General features: G+C 40.4%; 1 protein-coding gene across 1 annotated transcript in view; it reads right to left on the bottom strand.

Annotated features, from left to right (window-relative positions):
• prmt3 (protein arginine methyltransferase 3) overlaps nt 1–19332 on the bottom strand; it is a 60485-nt gene that overhangs the window by 6077 nt on the left and 35076 nt on the right. The window contains exons 13-16 of the mRNA XM_020612329.1: nt 15829–16016; nt 11798–11884; nt 4178–4228; nt 2882–2969 (exon numbers count right to left, since the gene is read on the bottom strand). Coding sequence (XP_020467985.1) covers nt 2882–2969; nt 4178–4228; nt 11798–11884; nt 15829–16016 — 414 coding nt within the window. The remainder of the gene's footprint in view (nt 1–2881; nt 2970–4177; nt 4229–11797; nt 11885–15828; nt 16017–19332) is intronic.

Below are 19332 nucleotides of genomic sequence, written 5' to 3'. Positions count from 1 at the left end.
GGTTTTGTGTGTTGCATTAAGTAAAAGAGTTCAAAATAGAAAGGGCTCATCTTCATGGGAACACTTCCGTGTTCAGAAATTTGCATGGCGACATTACATTTTAGTACTTATGTTAAGCTATGATGTTGGTACAAGAGAAAAACCCAGTATAACGGTGCATTTTCATATTTACACAAAACTGCCACCATGTATTAAAATTTAAAGGGAGCAAACTGGAGATTCCAGTTTATTACTGTAGTGTGTGCACATGTAGAGAGTGCACTGGTGGCAAATCAAAGCGTCTTAATAAGCTGTTTATAGGACAGCTGCTACATAGCACAGCTTTAAGATTCCTCATGGTCAAAAAGTCTCTGAAAACTACTGATTCTTCTAAAAGTTAGCTTCTTTGGTGCTATGGCGATGGTGGTAGAACAAGCACTGCCTAACACATCCCTCACCCAAGCTCACTCAAAAATGTCCATACCTGCAGGGGCTCAACTGCTCTGACACCTGAGATGGCCACTGCATATGAGTCACATCATCATCGTCGTCGAAACATCAGGGTGTCCTCGTGCCCTGGAATGAAACATCTGCATCCATCGTGCTTCTCTGCTCATTTTTCTGGTTCAGTCATCTATCTATATGTATGCATGTGTGCACACATATACACAGACACACACAGGTGTAAGCAAAAGTGAAACGAGGAGCAGAGCAGATGCTGACATTCCGCACCAGAGCAAATGAAATCTGTCGCTGTGCAGTTTCCCATTTGTACACGGTGTTAGCATACTGTCGTCCTCAGCTCTCAGATTTTATCTGACTCAGCAGAGCGCAAAGCCTGCGATAGCATTTGAGCACCATCAGAGGTTTTGACATTCTTATCATATTGGGTCTTGCCAACAGGGACCGAGTATGACTATGGGCCGCCGGACATCAAGCGCCTCCGTCCCTCTGTAGGTCATTTATTACAGTAGACTCCATCTGATATCTGCTCAGTGAGCGGACAGTTTGTACAGAGGCTCATCCATCCTAACATCAGCAGACACATCTGCGATTCTCATTATGATAACAGAAACACAAGGCTAGAACCTGTGTAATAAACACAAGATTATTCTCACTACATACAACCGAGTATGAAGGGAACACCTAAAAGTAATGAATATACACTTTTGCTATCATCAAAACATAACAGCAGTACCAATAACAACAGATATCTGTCATTTATAAATGCTCTGGCCTACATGAAGTAGCTGAAATCTCCTAAGATAAAGAGGCAGATTAAGATGCTGAGGTGACTTTTTATTTTGCCTCCTTTTGTCTTTTCACTTTAGTTTGTTGGACCTCCCATTAGAACATCATACTAAACAGTGAGCCAGTGGTAAATGGCAAATGCTAAAACAGAGTAACAGTAGCACAAGCAGAGAGGACTCAGTACTGTTTGTTACATGTACTATATGTTGCTAACATGAGCCAACATAAGCTAGTGGTCACAGTGTATTGGTGTAATTGCATTAAACTGAACAAGGGTGCTTTTTATTGCTAATAATTAGTTGAATTGGAATTGTGGGGACTCTGCATCCTTATAAGCAACAAAAAACAAGTCACAGTCACAGTTTTAGAGCATACGTGTTTGTGAGGTTGATAACTCAATAAATGGCTTCTAATTCTGTGGTTTCATTTTGAGAGACTCTCCAAAATGGAAATCTGTTTAATTTTTTTTATTAATAAATGGATTATAATGATTGATTATATCCATTTGCATGGGGTGGATGTGGTTAAAGTGTAAAAACAGCTAACACTACCAGACTGAATCACTACAGTAAAAATATGTATTTGTATAGTTAAAGTTGGTTGATGACATTTTCACTACAGACAAAAAACGATATGGTGAACAACAATGCAAGATGTTAGGTTCATTGGAGTCTGAACCTGTGCTGTAGTCGAGTCACTAAACCTCGAGCTCGAGTCGATTCTCAGGCGCCCAGTGTTCCAGTCCAAGTTAAGTCCGAGTCACCTAAGAATAATTCAAGTTGAGTCTGACTTGAGTCCCTGTTACCCGAGTCAGAGTCATCAAGGTCTATATTAAACATAATTGACAAAGCTCTCATCAAACTTTCTAACGGTGTATTGCATCATCATATTGCTCATCATTTATAAAAAGACATAGTGTACGTTTCAATGGAATTGTGTCAGGTACAGCACGGTGTGGGTGAACAGGTTTTAATATCAATATCTTATGCCCAATTATTATGGCCTATTAACAAAAAAAGTCAGTGCTCGTCTCCACTGAGACCAAATGCAGTCAATGCTCGAGTCCAAGTCATCAGTGCTCAAATCCAAGTCACGAGTCCTGTAAATCTGGACTCAAGTCCGAGTCCTGGGCTCCAGTACTAGAACACTGTCTGAGAACATCCATGCTGTACAGCTACACCTCACAGCAAGCTGCACCAGTTAATAAATACTTTAATCTGCTGATAGTGAGTCTATAAATATTCCTCTGGTCAGTTACAACATGTTTCTTTTGTTATGTATCATGATGCAAAGCCCTGTGACTGGCTAACAGATGAAGTTTTACATGCTGTCTCTGATGGCTGGATGTGATTTGTTTTGATCCCTCGCTGTCTCTGTGGGCAACAGATAACGGGTTTCAACCAGCCTGACTACATCTCCACCACAAACAGATTACCTGCCACAGCTCATGATGATGCAGCACCAGGGCCCACAGAAGAAAAATGTAATCATGGTAACTCAAACCTAAATGAAGCACAAAACTGAAGCATACATGTAAATTGTTTCTGGATTGGGAATTTGTACAGGAGAGTTGACAGTACTACATGCAAATGCAAATCTACAGTATTCCCAAGTGTTTCCTAACCATGTGGTGGTCTGTGTGATTACTGACCTGCTTGGACAGATACAGGCCTCTCCAGTAGGAAGACAGTCTGTTTCCAGTGTGTCCTTGTGACCTGAGGCCCCGTGGAGAAGGTCACCTGTTGAGATAACATTTGGGGTGGGAGGGGGACATATCATAAACCTGTACTGTTCTCTCAGTAGAGAAAGGAGCACTTTGTTCTCTTGTAGCATTGTGCTACAACTAAAAATCTGGATGTTTAATTTGGATGCCACAGGAATATAAATCTGTGCATACTGATTTTTCCTGATTGCAAACACATTATAATCCATTCCCTCAGTACAAAAATCCATACGCTTACTTCAGTTTTCAAAAGATACACACTTTTCCTCTATAACACCATTCACACATTTTTTAACATGTAAACATGTTTTGCAAAAGTGGTCAAATTAATCATTCATTGCATTTCTTGCTAATTCAGCAAATACCTGCATCAGCACAAAAAAAACCCAGCCAGCCCCCTAGGAAGTCTTTGAGAACACATTTTCCCAGGTGTAAACACTAAGCCACCAAATTTGTGACACCCCAGTCAGAACTGCAGGATCCTATAAATTGGGTCACTGGCGTGTTTACGTGCTCTGGAACAATGAATCCTAGCCAAGCAGAAGGTGGAGGTGCTGGCGGTCAAGCACACTATCAGTAATCAAGGGGTCCTCCATCACCATGCCACTGTGGGTCCATTTAACACAGCACATCTGCCTGCATTACTTGAAAAACATTTCAACCATCATCAACAGCAAGGGCAGCCAAGGCAACCAGAGCAGTCGGGAACATAGTATCTGGGGTAATGTTAGTTTCCGTCCAGCTGTGCAACATTGATGGAAAACGGCAAGCAATTTAAAATCTAAGAGTAATAAACCTGGAAGGACTTCAGCCAACATAAAAAACAAAGTCTTGTTTAAATTACAGTTAAGCTGCACAATTAATTAATTAATTAATTATAAATTAACCATATTTTTACTGTATTTATGAAGCAAACACAACAAATAATCCCAGGTTACACTAAGCCTGCCATAGCTTCCAGCAGAGATGGTAATTTACTGGACCATCCATAGAATTCAGTTTCATGTGTAATAGGAAGTGCAATCAAAAGGCATGTCTGTGTTGCTCACAGAGCTTGGCATCCGCTGTTCCAACTGGCCGGCTCTGTTGGGTAAGTGCTTATATCAGCAGTCAGCTAGGACGTCCGTCGATTGCCAGTGAACACCGCAGGGAGGAGGAACACGCTAAAGCGTGAACATAATTGAGTTTCTGTTAAATGGCTTGGCTGTTGCCACTGCTGCTTACCTTGTTGCTGGAATCTTTGTCAAAGAATATGTCAAAGTAGCCGACAATTGCCTGCAATGAAATATGAGGGGCATGTTAGAATGTGACAGTACAATAAACCTCTGGATTTGTTTGTCTACACTGTAACGCTGACAAGCAGGGCTAAGAGAGGAAGTCTCAGGGCTTGAATGAGCAAAATATGCTAAATAAGCTGATGTGTTTAGGAATAAGGCTGTAAAACCTAAGAGGAACAACATTTAGTGTACAAATATTTAAAGTTATCTTTATAGTATTTTCTCTTTAAAGGAGACATAAAAACTGATTTTCTTCCCCCCTTTCCATTCATAACACATTAGTATGTGTGTATATGTGTGGTCTGGAGAACTCTATTGGTCATCCTGTTACAGATACAGTAGGTATCAGCATCATTCATGAAAACTGCACTCTATTTGTTCCCCTTCTTCCTCTCAAAACCAATGTGGTTTCTCTTTTAGGCTAATCAAAAACACATCACACGGGTTCCCTCTCACCTCATCTGGGAGACATGTCACCGGACAAAAGAAATAAATTATGAGGTGGCCACCAACGACACTGAGGCAATTTTGCTGATATTAAGAAAACATCCACTTTGTACATGAATTTAGCAAAGGTGGCTATTTTGGGGAGGGTGCTGCAGCAAAGTGAAAATACTGAGCAGAGAGGACGAATCGCTTAAGGAAAACAAACACTAATGCGATTTTGTACCAAGTGAATATGAATACGTTCATCTCACCAATGCACAGGAAAGGAAATTAGACAAATGACAATGCCTTGTTTCTCAGGGAATCCAGTCTGAAGCCTAGGGCTTTTTTTTTAGGTCTTACATGTCACCAGAAAGGACTCCTCCTCCTTCAGACTGGATCCTCACTCTACCAAAAACCTGCACAGTAATGCCATCGGACAGAGCACATTTATGTGAAAACCAGTTCGCACATCTAAGATAAACTGATGGAAAGTGCAGGGTCTGTAGGTGATTGTTGTCAGATATGTGAGGTAAAACCACCCCCCACCCTAGTTTGTTTTCTTCTCATTTCTCCCCCCACTGGAGGATGAGAGGCACTCTTATCAATCTCAGGAGTGCACTTGTAGTGTCAATGATGCAGAACTAATAGCTTTTAATCCTGACGCAGTTGACAACTTGGAGGCCAGCTCTCTGAGACAAAGCAACGCCAAATCAATGCAAGAGAAGGGGAAGAAAAAAAACAGAGGAGCAGAAGAAAAGACAGGAGGAAAAAGAGAGGTAAAGACAAAAAAGCAGACAGAAAGAAGCCACAGAGAAATCTGTAAGAGAGGGAAGGAGCAGGAGAGGGAAAGTGGCTGTAACATACTGTAAAACCTGGGAAGGCAGTTTCCTTTTTCAGGGTTTTATTGGTTTTTAACACCTGGAAAAGCAAAATGCACCCAACTGCCAAGGGAGGGTATCAATTCAAAAGTGATGAGCTTTTCAACACCTCTGAATAGAATAACAGTATTAAATGCAGAGCCGTAGTCGATAAAAAGAAATCTAACATATGTAACCCTGCCTTCCAAGAGCGTGAGTGCTGTGGATGGCAGTACTGACAGCCTCATCAGTGAACAAATTCTGAAGATACTGTAAACTGCAGAAGGTCTAAGGTATGTGGAACACAGCAGCCAGCTCCAGAGGTGTAGTGCTATTTGATGAAGTACCAGAGTGCACCTATGACATGCATGCATGCACATGCACAGTTAGGTTTTAGCTTGTTTCGAAGGCCATGTAAACACTTTTCCTTTTCCACTTTTCCAGCATTATGCAGGACATACACTTTACTAATGACTGGATCTTCAAGTGCTCACAATAATGCAACGTTATGAATTTCAACCAGATTATGCCAGCAGGCCTTTTCTTTCTCCTCTCTTGCCTAATATCACTGAATCATATTCCTCCAAGTCAACAGTGCAATCCTCTCTCATAGCAGCAGTTTTAAATACATCCCAGTTAGTGCTCTCAATGCAGTCCTGAAGTACTTGTTCCCTTTCTTTATTCCACATTTTAACTTACTGGTGGAGCTTGTTAGAGGAATCGTCTATAGGCTGGGTAGGGGAACACCAAGATGTGATCGGAATGTCAGAAGCCGTGTTGAACACACTTCTCACACAGACACTTCAATCAACCTTTATCGACTCAGACAGGCAGGGGCAGCACTGCTAGCTCACAACCAAACCCCCAGAAAATAACCCAAAGTGGATAAAAGAGCATGTCAACCCAATGCAATTATGGCATTTAATGAATGCTAGAGACGCGTGGTGCTGAGGTAATTAGGAAATTAGCCATAATTACTCATCAGGCAGGGCGGATTCACCCCACTCAGCCGGAGAGGCAGAGATCATCCTCATTGCGTCTCGATGATGACAATGCCTTGTAAGCGTGATTGATTGTTACTTCTGCGTTGTGCAACTTTCACACCGCAGTGAGATGAGCAATTAAAAATTGAAGCTACAGAGTGGAACTTGACAAGACCAGTAGAGAAGCTCGGCATCTCACTGCCTCATTAACATCACACAGTTAAAAAGGGAAAAGAGAGAATATAATGGCCTTATACACAAAACCCAAAATATGTAAAAAGGTTCAGATAAACACTAAAGACCCTGATGGCTCATCTGATACAGACTGTACCAGGCCTTTCACATTCACATCAGAGACTATTTGATGTAACCTGGGCTGGGGGACAAGAATTCATTAAACTTCTTAGGCACTTTAAAAGGACTTAATGATAGCTTTAATGGCACCCAATAAAACAGTACAGCAGGATTCAGGTTAACTCCAGATGGAGAATGAAAGCTGTTACTCAACAGTAAAAGAAGTTCCTGTTTATGTTCACTTGGAAATAATTAAAACACCTTTTTAAAAGTATGTACTGCTGTAGATTGTTGCAGAATGTTGCTTAATGGCTGTTGGCTCCATCTCTCAAACACTGATTGGTGAAAAGAGATAATTACAGGAAGGACAGATGGTAAAGATCCATAAGGCACCACTACTTGTTCTTTGGCCGCTCGGGAGCAGAAAAACAAACATACTGTATCTGACTCTCAAGCTGCTACATCATCCACTTCCTTCATCAGTTAGTTGGTAACTTTTTAAACAGTTTGATGTCTAGCAGGTAGTGTACAGTACATCAGGGCTCACAGAAGACAAAGGAGTTAATTTGGAGTGCTGAGAATGAACAAAATGGTAAACGTGCTTTATAACCAAAACAATGAGCTAAAACAGAATTTTAAAAAAATCTCTAAAGAGATGCAGAGATGATCATTTTCTCATTTACATGCCATGGCAACCGCATTAGACTGGTCTTTTGATTTCATTTTAATTTTAAAATATTGTTTAATGGTGTCTCTTGTCATCTTGTGCTTAAATTTAGAATAATCAAAAACTTTACATTAAAAATGTTCTACTCTCACAGACTTGTGTTCAACATATATGTATCAATTAATTTATGATAAAGTTAACAACCTGCTGTGATGTTGCACCTGATGTTGAACTTTTGTGATCCCTGACAGATTAAAGCCTCAGTGTCCCAGTACATGGCCAAAGGACGGACAGAAGGTTAAGGAAGCAAGAGAGACAGAGAGAGAGAAGGGGGAGGAAAAGAAAGGGAAACATAAAGCAGAGAGATGCATACACACATCCACACACCAAAAACAGGACAAATCAGAATGAGTGCTTTTCATTTTCATCAGCATTTAGCCTTAGGCCCCAGCTCTGTCTGTGGTAAGTGATGACAGAGGGCTTCTTGTTGGCCAACAGAGGAGGCACCGCAACGCTGCAGCTCTCCAGCTCCCATTCTCTAGGCAGAACGGGGGGAAAATTAATAATTATCATCATGGATAACACCAGCAGGGAGCAATTCATCATCGCTCCCCTTTTGCCCGGCTGTGTGTCAGCGAGCCGCGTGGCCTGGCCAGATACTATTATACGACAAAGAGGGGGGGTGTAGGGAGGGAGAGTTTAGGGGGAGGGAACGGGATGGGTACTGAGGGGAGGGTCGGGGGGGAGGGAATGAAGAAAAGAGGACTAATGCGCTTTTGATGGGGTTTATCAAGGCGTGGATGCTTCAAGCATGACCACCTCATGGTGGGTGGGTGTCAATTTCCCCCTGTGTCTCCTCACAGCCCCCCTGTCCAACTGCTGCCACCCCAGTAAGGTGAAGCATGAATCAGCCTTGGCTGCAGCGCACCTCTCATCAACAATACCACCAACAGCTGGAGAAGGTCCAGACTCAAGCTGTGCAAAATTGTGGCTAATTGTGTCACTGAGCTTTGCTTAGAAGCAAACAAATATAGTGAAGTGAAAAAACTGGACTGTGTGTAAATTCAAGGTGGGAGATGGTGGACAACACAACAAAAACATGAACATATAAGGTGTTAAGGCCTACACAACCTAGAGGGCAATTTCAGTTTTTGTCAAACTCGTATTTATATTTTTTGTAACCATTGTTCATGGTAATATTTTACATATACACCCATACAGAGACTAAACAGTTCGCTGCTGCTGGGCCCTGGGTCAAAATCTCTGCCATCACAGTCTGGGATCAAGATACTATTGTTTGGCTCTCACCCAACTGATCTAGCACACATTTGAGCTGTTTTTAAATCCTGCTCCACCCACAAGCACAGTGTATCTGCTTAGGCTAGGTGGCTGTGCCTGGCCCCATTTGCTTGATAGGCAGGTTCATCCAAATGCTATGTCCTGTTCAGTAGTTCAGCTATCATCCATGTTTATCTTGCTCCACTAGTCTCACTAGTAGGCATTAGTTAAACCAGAAAATGTTACCATTCTCTGATCTAGTGTACCCTTACAACATTATTGAATCTTATCCTCCTCCAAGCAAAGAGAAGACACTTTCGGTATTAGGTCTGTACATATGTACTAAGGCTGAGCAACAATGGCTGGTCTTGGTGGTTTGTTAGGCAATTTCATCAGAGAGCAAAGCCATTAATAATACATTTTATTAGCACGTTTCAATGGTACCACTTCCACTTTACCTTCTAAGATGATGACACAAATCAATACGTTGAACATTTGTTAATAGGTCAACTGGAAAGAGTCTGCCAAAACAATTCTTGTTAACAATCAGCTGACACCCCAACCCTGAATGCTCCGTACTGATACATTGTTGGGAGTTAAAGAGTGAATTTTTCCATTACCAATTCCTTTCTTAATGTGATGAAAATTGTCCCTGAAGTTGACAAGTGGCTGACCTGTCAGTTCAGAAGGCCATTTTCCCCCCGTGCAATTTGAATTTGATGGAAAGCATGTTAGAGATGGATTGCAGATACATTTTTCTCTGTAGTGCTACAGTATGTCAGCAGGACTGGGACAGTGGTATTCAAATTACAACAGACAGAAGCTTCTTCTCTTCTCTTCTCCCAAGCCACCATCATATATCATTTTCAGTTTTTAGGAGGCATTGGGGCTTTTTTGCTCTACAATTAAGGTCTTGTAAATTAAAGTAAAAAAGGCAGAGGAACAGATGTCTTGAGAACTTCTGGTCCAGGTTTTACTGAAGGTTTCAGCACATACATGATCTGCAAAGGCAGACACAATGTACACAGGGTGCGGAGAATGTGGCTATGAGACTATGTATGGAAAAAATCACAAGAGGATTTGTTTTGTGCATGAACGGCATGGACACAGATTTGTGCTGTTCATTTAATGCAAGGTTAGGCAGGCTGAGCTGATGAATGGACTGACGACAAGAGAACAAAAGCGGGTGCTCCATCACCGGACGGGAGGCGAAGCAGCTCTCACTCACCGATCCCTGAGCACTGGTCCAAAAGCGGTTTACCCTTCACAGATCCTAACCTTAACTACCACTGAGCTGCAGCCAATACTGACTACAGATCAGTACCTTTAAGGTAAGATCACCCTACTCCTGCAGGACAATAATGCGTCTGAAAATCCGGAGACAAGGCTGGATGCTGGAGATGACTACTGTATCTATGTGTACAAGAGATACCTTCTAAATAGAATATGTGGACAATAAAGGCCCGAAACACTGGAATAAAACAAGTCTGATGGTATGACAGAATGATAAATTCTGTGTATGAGGAAAAAAAAAAACACACTCATGCATACAATCACTGCAACTGATAATGAGAGGTGTGAAAGAGCAGGACGAAAGTAGGGAAAAGGGGCAGACTGGACTTAGACCTAGAAATAGAAACTGAATGTTTTCAATTACAGAACAAAGAAGACAGAAAAAATGAGAGGATGTTTACAAATCCCATTAAATCCACCAGCCTTACCCAAGGACCACAGGCCTGATAATAGCCTCCTATTGATTATCCATTAGACCAATACACAAGACAGTGCAGTAACATACAGCACAACACAAAGCTGCTCCAAGACTTTTTCTTTTCCTTTCTACAAACAGTTCATTTCTCACAGTGTAATGTCTGAGCCTGCAATAGTGAGGCTGTTCTCTAGTTGATAAGCCAATGCTGAGAAATGTGGCTCAGACACTGGAGGAAGTTCAGGAGAAGTGAGTATGGATGGCTGGGGGTCAAATAGACTCATAAACCATTATCCATGCTTTGGTGACTGTAGCTGACCCTGAGGTCACACACTTCAGTTTTGGGCTGCAGTTATTGGTCAAGCTGACTTACACGCCACAACTCAAAAGGTTCAGATGAGTCATAGAATGTCTTATAATACTGTTTTAACACTATGTTCTGTTCATTAGTGCTCACAAATGATTAATTTGACAACAAAATTAAGTCATTTAGAGTACTTATTACTCTTAACTGGCTTTGTAAAAGTATATGAATCTCTTCATGTTTTGCACACTTTAATGTGTTTTGGGTTAATTTCAGTAATTGTTTCTTAATAAATCAGCAAAATTTTATATAAAACATGTTTATTTACTCATTATGAGTTATTGAGTATAGATAGATGGGTGAAAATGGCAATTTTATCCATTTAAAATTAAATCTAGAACTATTCCAGTTGTAGCACCACCCACACATTATCAGGTTATACATTTTAATCATCATATACACACTAACCATGTTTATATTTTTTCATTCACTTTATGATGTCAGTGATGATGCCCTGAGGAGAAGGTCTGCATTGAAAATGGCTCTGCTGTATTAAAAAGGCAAGTTTGTCCAGCATTATGGAAAATGAAACAATCTTGTGCCTGTTTTTAATTGTCTTCACTACCAGCATACACTACCAAACAATCTGCTGAATAAACTATCATGGCTATCTATTTGTCTAATGAATTGACAGAGTTATTCAGTTTACATATGTTGAAATGTGAGACAGTATTTAAGGCTCCATTGTGACCGGTGTATTGTGAATCACTATGTTGCAGGACATGTAACTCAAAGTCACTTTAGATGTATTAAATATCCAGAAGACAGACATCCTCTTAATGATTCACAAGGTTAGTGCTTGATTACTGCAGAGGTATTTAATGCTATGAGACAAAATATTCTAAATTGTTTCATTTTGAGGTTATAACTCAAACTTTATCTACTTTACAAACTCTATGCTATTACAATGCTATTACATTAGCATAGTAATAGCATTGCGGATGTCTGAGTAGCTGCTATCAACATATCTGTGTGTGCATTACTTACCGTGCAGTCTGTAGTGTTTTTTATCTTCAAGTAGAAATCTGTCGCAAACTCCAGCTCACACACACTCACTCTGTTGCAGTCAAATGTCTGTTGAAAGTCAAAAACAAACATGATGTGTTGCATATCTTGGCAAACCCCAAATATTGTTGACAATATGGGCTATGCTCAAGCAACGTAAATAAAAACACCATGAGAACAAACATGCAGTTTGGTAGAGAAGGAATCTGACAAGCAATCAGACACCACAGCTGTTTGAATATTTGGACCTACAGGTACTGACTCAGTCAGAGGGCAGAATGTCCAGTGCTAGTTTAAAAAGGTAGAACAATGTATGTTGCTTCTGCTATCATTTTGAATTATATGTCTCAGATAAACATGGTAGTACTTCCTTTCAGGCTGCTACAAAACCGCCACAGTGATATATCTCTGTCTTTTCCCTCTTAAAGAAAACAGTGGTTTATTACAGCTTGGGTTTTATTTTCTATATCCTGGCAGTTGATGCACTTGGTCATTAAAAAATGGGTTCCTTTAGTAAACATGATTCTCATCTTAATGTGATAATCTTTCTCAATTATGGTGTGTTTGAGAAGTCACTTTACTGTATAGTAAACAGAAATTCACATTACCTAAAGGCCAGCCAGTTATTGTTTACCATAAAAATGACAAACTGCAAAAATGCATTCTTCTGCTCTCACTGTGTTTATAGATAAAGTTACACAGTGAGCGAAAACATATTTTCAAAGAAGGTTGGAAGACTGGACTGCCTCTGAAAGATTTACTGGAACCAAATGTAAAACTGTAAAAACAGCATTGGAAAAACTCAGTGACAGTGACAAATATGAAAGCAATGAGATTCCATAACAATTAGTTTAACTAAAATACTGTAATAATTGATCAGCATGGAAATTGGATTCAGAACTGCTATCAGGTTTGTTACGCTATGCTTAATGCAGTATCACCAGAGAAAGATCGATATCAAGTCCTCATAAGAGGTAATTAATAACAGTAATTAATCTAGCAAACATACTGTACACACAGTCCACAAAGGTAAAAGGCTAAAGAATAAAGGAGTAACTCCAAAACTGGGGAATAAATAAAATATGTATGTGAATATTTGTCTGGTGACAAATCTGATTTAACGGCTGATGAAACTATGTCTGTTGAGTAGCACCTTCTGTAGAACTGTGCCAGCAGGAGATGGCTGCCCGTGGCAGAATGTTCAGTTAAAGGCCACTAAAAATTACTGAATAAACAGTAGATTCTTTTCAAAGTTTTTGTTTATCTAATGAATATCTTGACATACACTGCATTTATTGAGATACAGTTTGGTACAGCCATTCATCATCACCAGAGGTACTGTAGGTCCATTGGCTGCAGACTAAATAGTTTTACTTAGCAATGAACACTGCAAAAAAAACCCTTTGATGACACTTGGATTGATATGTGGTGTCCTGGCTTATATCATTTTCATCATCAAGAGAGGGGTGCCACAGTAGATCTCTCATGAATATTCTGAGACTATAGATATGTAGTGCATCGAATGCAACATAAACCATTTGAAACACTACTGTTATCAATGGAATGAAGTGTGGCAAGTTGAAAATAACGAGTTCTTGCAAACAAAAGTCTAAATCTTTAAAACTGATATTTTTTTTCCCCAAGATAAAGATGAGAATACCCTGTTAAGCAAGCCCATAGACTGACAACTCCTACCTGGCAGCCTGTGTCTACATTTGGGTCCTCTGTCTTTGCCTGGTGTGTTCAACACAAGCTGTTGCACAGACTAGATCTTTAATCTAAACATAAGATTATTTCATTTGTTATAGCATGTAGGGAATTCAACATTTCAACCTTGCAGATGTTAAAACATTGCACCATACTGTAGCAACTGAATTCTATCACAACTGACAACTTAGAAGTGATGGTTTTCAGTTTTCACAGTACCACAGTCCCTATATCTTGTCCACGCTTAGGCTGCCATGGAATTTTTGGGGATAACATTATACATTCAGATTTCAAACTCTCAAACAAAAAGCGCTGAACAGTAAATGCAGTGCACTACATAGTAAAAACAGGGAGTGATTCTGGACACAGCCACAGTTGTGCTTACAGAAGAAAAAAGGCCCATTGACATCTGCACCACAACCACTTTGACACAATTTATATGTACTATATAATGACTAGCAGGTTTACATGTGTTTAATGTTTATTATAATTTGGGATATGACAGACATTATATAAGGCATGGTTTAAAGTTTAACATTCCCATCTCTTCTTAGTAGAAAAAAAAAAATCATCATCTGCTTTTGCAAGAATTCATAATTGAATGAAAGGACTCTCAATTTTACGGAGTAGCAGCCAGCCTTAATGGAATGTTATTGGATCGTATCAACATGAGGCAACAGATGAGAGTCTGTGTAATTTGGGCAGAGGCCCTGTCCATTTGTCACTGGAGGGGAGAAACTATTGATTAGAGGATTCAAATTCCATTATATCAAATCCTCCCCTCATTCATCACATCCATAGATGGGTGGAGGACATACTACTTAGCAAACAGGCCAACCGGTGAAGAAAAACACATCGGTATGAGAGACAGGAGAGAAGAGCATTCCTACACAGAAAGATTCAGAAGAGGTATCTGTGTCCTTAGATGTGAAACTGTGTGTGTGTTTGTTTTATCTCTGTGTAATGTGTGTGCTCTCCCATCAGCTCAGTGAAAACCGCTCTATCCACAGGGGCTGAGAGTAATGAAGTTTCCTTAAGAGGAACTTAAACAAGGATTAGACAGATCAATCACCCAGCACCACAGCATCACCACAAACACACATACACACACCTTCAGGGCTTTATCTCTCTCTCTACAGCTAACTCTGGTTCTCATTCTCTGCCTGTGCACTAACAGCTTGGGTTTTGCCAACTCTATGTCTCCTGTTTGTGGCAAGTGTGTGCATGTTTCTGCAGAACTCACACAGGATCTGACCGACATATTGGTTTGGCAATTAAGTCATCCCCTACAGGTGTTACTGTAGGTATCAGAAAGTTAGCATCAGTTAGAATCATACAGAGCTGACAAAACTGAGGATCCAATTTGCTACAGACAGACAAACAAACAAAAACCTAAAGAATCTATACTGTGTTTCTTTTGGAGAAAATCTGTAATGGAAACATTTGATACTTGTTTGATGCACTGGCATCTGTATGCAATCTTTGAGAAACAAGTGCTATGCAAAGCCAAGTGCATTGTGGAGAGTCAAAATTACCCTTTAAAGGGAGAGGTTCAGGTTTTTGAGATAAAGGCTTAAGCTGCTGAAATTAAAACCCATTCTGCAGAGTGTCTGTCTGCAAGACTGTATACAACGTTTCTGCCAGCAGGTTATTACAACTAACTACTACATGTTATGATCTGGTGACATCTAGTGCCTGTAGTAATTATGAGACCAGGAGAGGAATAAGTAATGCAACGTAGTATATAGAGCCAAAATAGTTTGTTAGGAGGAGACAGATGGCTAGGTACACAAAACAGAGGACCTTCCCTCAGGCAAGCAGGGATCAATTCCAGTGTGTGGACTTGTATTTTTCAGGAGTTTATGACCCTAAACATAACAAGGTTTTTTTTTTGGTTCCTAAACTGAGCCAAGTATCTTTTTTCCTAAACCTAACCAAGTAGATGTTGTGTCTAAATATAACCAAGTATTTTTGTGTGGCAAAATGTAATGATAGTTTTAAAGGCAACAAGAGCTCTGCTAGCTTGCTGCTAGCTAGCCTGCTATCTAGCTGCCGTGTTCATTGCCGTTTCCATGATGGCAAAAGTTCGTAAAGCTTGGTAGTGCAACATTAATGATGGCAGAGCTGTTGCAATTGCTCCCACTACCACAAGATCGCTATTTAAGGTGACACTCCCCATGGGTCATATGAGAGGGAAGGGACAAACGACCATATGGGTTGTATAGGTTGGAGGACTTGTTGATTCTCTCTCTACATTTGCAATATTGTTCATTAAAATGTTCTAACATTGGACTTTGCGTGTTTACCTGTATGACTGTGGGATCAGAGATGAGGGTGTCTGCTTTCACCACTTCCACCAACGCCTCAGGCACCACAGCCTTCTTCATGCACATCATGTTGAAGCCATAGACATCATCCCAGAATCCAATATGGTCTTGGTGCTTCTCTGTGTCTCCCACTGCTGCCAGGCTGATGTTACAAAGGTCTGGATAGACTGTGGAGAGACAAGAGGACCAAAGGAAGTCAAACACTTATAAGTCTAGAACAGGCGATGTACTGTATTGTTGCAAGTGTATAATTATTTCAGTCATCATTTTACAGTCATCCTCAAGTCTTGACACTGTAGTCCCAACATGAAACAACAAAGACCCTGGACAAAAGACTGACTTAGACACTGGAAACAGAAACCATCAGCTGTAGGTGAGCACCAGACCAAAACCAGTCAGGAGGTCAACTGGAAAGGGGTCAAAAGCCATCAATCAATAGTCAATGGACATTCAGAGAAAAATTAAGAAGATGGTTCCCACCTGGCATCAAAGACCACCCTTGAACAGAAATGGGAGTTATGATGTTCAAAGTTTCACAATTGTCAGTAACATATGAAATTATAGAGAAAAGGCATCCTCTTCACTCCATTCCCCAAAGAATGCCATGAGATGCAGTTAAAGCTCCAGAAGGCCAGTAATTAGGTAATGAACTTATACCAAATGAACTCACTATACATTTCACTACAAAGAAACAAGGGCAACAAACAGATATGTCAGTGTTCATATGTTTGGAGGTCACTGCATCTCAGTGAGGCTGCCTGGTCAGCCAAGAGTGGATCCATTTAGGGATTTATTTTGCTCAAAACAAAAGCTTATTAATCATAACTCGAGCAAACTTCTGTTCTCAGTGCTGAGACATGCTTAATACTGACACATTTAATGGCTTATACGCCATTCAACAAATGTAATCAGAATGCCTTAACATCTTGTGGGTGTGGAGCTTTACATCAATTTCATTGAGATGCTGTAATGACAATATCCATCACACGCGCACAAAACATGGCAAGATGACCACTTTGTCCTACTTTAACACTTCTTACTTTTCACTCTATCATAATATTACCATGTGTGATTATTCAAAATATTATTGCTGCTGAAGGAGCAGGGAGCTCCCAGCCAGACCTGGCTCAGAGTCAATATACTATTTCCTCCTAAAGAAGTTGTGGTGCAGTTACTTTGTACCACATCACACAAAAAAATATGCAGCTTCCATTCTGCATCAGGGCATTACCAAGTTAAAACAAAACTATTACCCCAAGGATGTGAGCACGCTAATGTCAAATATATTACTATATGGGAAAAAGCCCCAGAATAAGAATACTCAAAAGTATGTGAAAAGGCATCTACAAACCTTTGGCCATATAGTGTATACTACTAACCTAAAAAGTGGGTCAGATTACAGAAACTGACTGGCTGCATTCACACATCCACAAATACAACAATTGTTATATTTGATAAACATATGCATAGCAGTTTATCCTGTCCTTGTGTGGCTGTGATCACTGAAAGCTCTCTGTACATTTACAATGGGATGCTGATGGCAGGCAAGTGATGAGCTTAAGTTGAATAAGTCAAGTTTCTCTGCTGCACAAATCACAGTAGCAACAAACAGAACAAAATGGCCACCTCATTTTCTTCATTGAGCAACCAAATCCTTTTGTCTGTTATCCTCCTTATTACCTCAGGTAGGCATGTTAATGAAAGCTGCACACCATAGACAGTAATACTACTTTACTTTCACTTGCTTTATCACTCTTTAACCAGCAACATTGATAAGTGTGTTTGGTGTTACAGAAAATACAACAAAAGCTGATGTGATCTGGCACAGACAGATTATAACTGGTGAATGGTTGGGGAATCGTGATCAGGAATCATTTTGAAGGTTCTGTCCCAAGACCATAACAGTTAAACACATGGTTTTACAGTTGACAGTATTTCTGCCACCTTAGAGAAATGACTGTGGCAGATAAAAAAATTAAAAAAAAAAGTCACACTGGCCATGTTTGGCCTGTAGCCTCAGAAAAACTATTTTTCTTAGAAGATAGAAGCTGAAGGCCAGTCGCTAGTTTTTTTATGCAGTTTATGCAGGGATTAGTTGCTTCTTTTCATATTACATAACACTGTCTATTGATTGAACATTACCCATGTCTAAAAATGAGCATTAAACATAAGCCTTAATGTCTTCTCATTGTGTTTTCACATCTGAATAAATTCCTTTGTTTGGTTAATATGCTTGGCGATTAAGCCAGAGATGAGATGCTTGAAGCTATTGGTATCCCTACTGTGCAGTAACATTAACCACAACACAGGCCTAAGGCCTAAACTAGAGTTTAGAAAACACTCATGAGGATATATAAAACCCTTTTAAAATACAACTTACTGCCACTAGCAGTAATGCAAGAATCTGTTCCAGTTAGTCTGAGGGAAACATCTGCATTGTTTACTGGTTATAGCAAATTTATCCAACTATGGCATCATGATAACTTCTAGTAAGAAAGTCATAAAGCAATGCAACCCCCACTAGTGCGAGCAGGTTGAATACAGACATAGCCATAACACAAGTGTTATGTCTTACGGCATGGAAGGACCCAAATATGCAGACTCAAGCTGGAAAATTGTTCTAGCAGAAATTTAATAACAGTGGACAAGAAACTAAAGGGAAAAAATACAAAGGCTGAACCTGACAGGGAAAAACAAAAAACACCGAAGCTAAACTAAACAGGTTGGCCAGGGAGCAAGGTAAAAGACCTAAAACCAAACCAGAGAAACCAACCAAGTACCTACTGACAGACAAGAATCCAAAAAACAAAGGAACAGACATAACAACTTAAAGGAGCACGCAAACAGGCGGGGTGTGGTGAATGGACGTAGCAAGCAGGATGAACCAGCAAGAGGCTGAGGAAAAGGGGGAGAATATATACACAGGAGACCAGAGGATAATGAGGGACAGGTGAACAATGAGATTGTAGACCAGAGCAAAGATGGGGCAAGTGAGGTGACAAAGGACCAGGAAATCAAACCAAAATAAAAGCACAAAACAGGACACAAGTCTGCAAAACCATAACATTAAGTGTCCAGGCCCGTCTGAAGTTTGCCAAAGACCATCTGGATGATGCAGAGGAGGCATGGGAGAAAGTCATGTGGTCAGATGAGACCAAAGTAGAACTTTTTGGTCTAAACTTCACTCGTCGTGTTTGAAGGAAAAAGGGGGATGAGTTGCACCCCAAGAACACCATCCCTACTGTGAAGCATGGGGGTGGTAACATCATGCTTTGGGGGTGCTTTTCTGCAAAGGGGACAGGACGACTGCACCGTATTGAGGAGAGGATGAATGGGGCCATTTATTGTGAGATTTTGAGCAACAACCTCCTTCCCTCAGTCAGAGCATTGAAGATGGGTCGTGGCTGGGTCTTCCAACATGACAACGACCCGAAGCACACAGCCAGGATAACCAAGGAGTGGCTCCGTAAGAAGCATATCAAG

This window comes from Monopterus albus, unplaced genomic scaffold (assembly GCF_001952655.1).
Source record: "Monopterus albus unplaced genomic scaffold, M_albus_1.0 scaffold123.1, whole genome shotgun sequence".
NCBI classification, from domain to species: Eukaryota; Metazoa; Chordata; class Actinopteri; order Synbranchiformes; family Synbranchidae; genus Monopterus; species Monopterus albus.
This window is presented reverse-complemented; position numbering and strand designations above follow the sequence as displayed.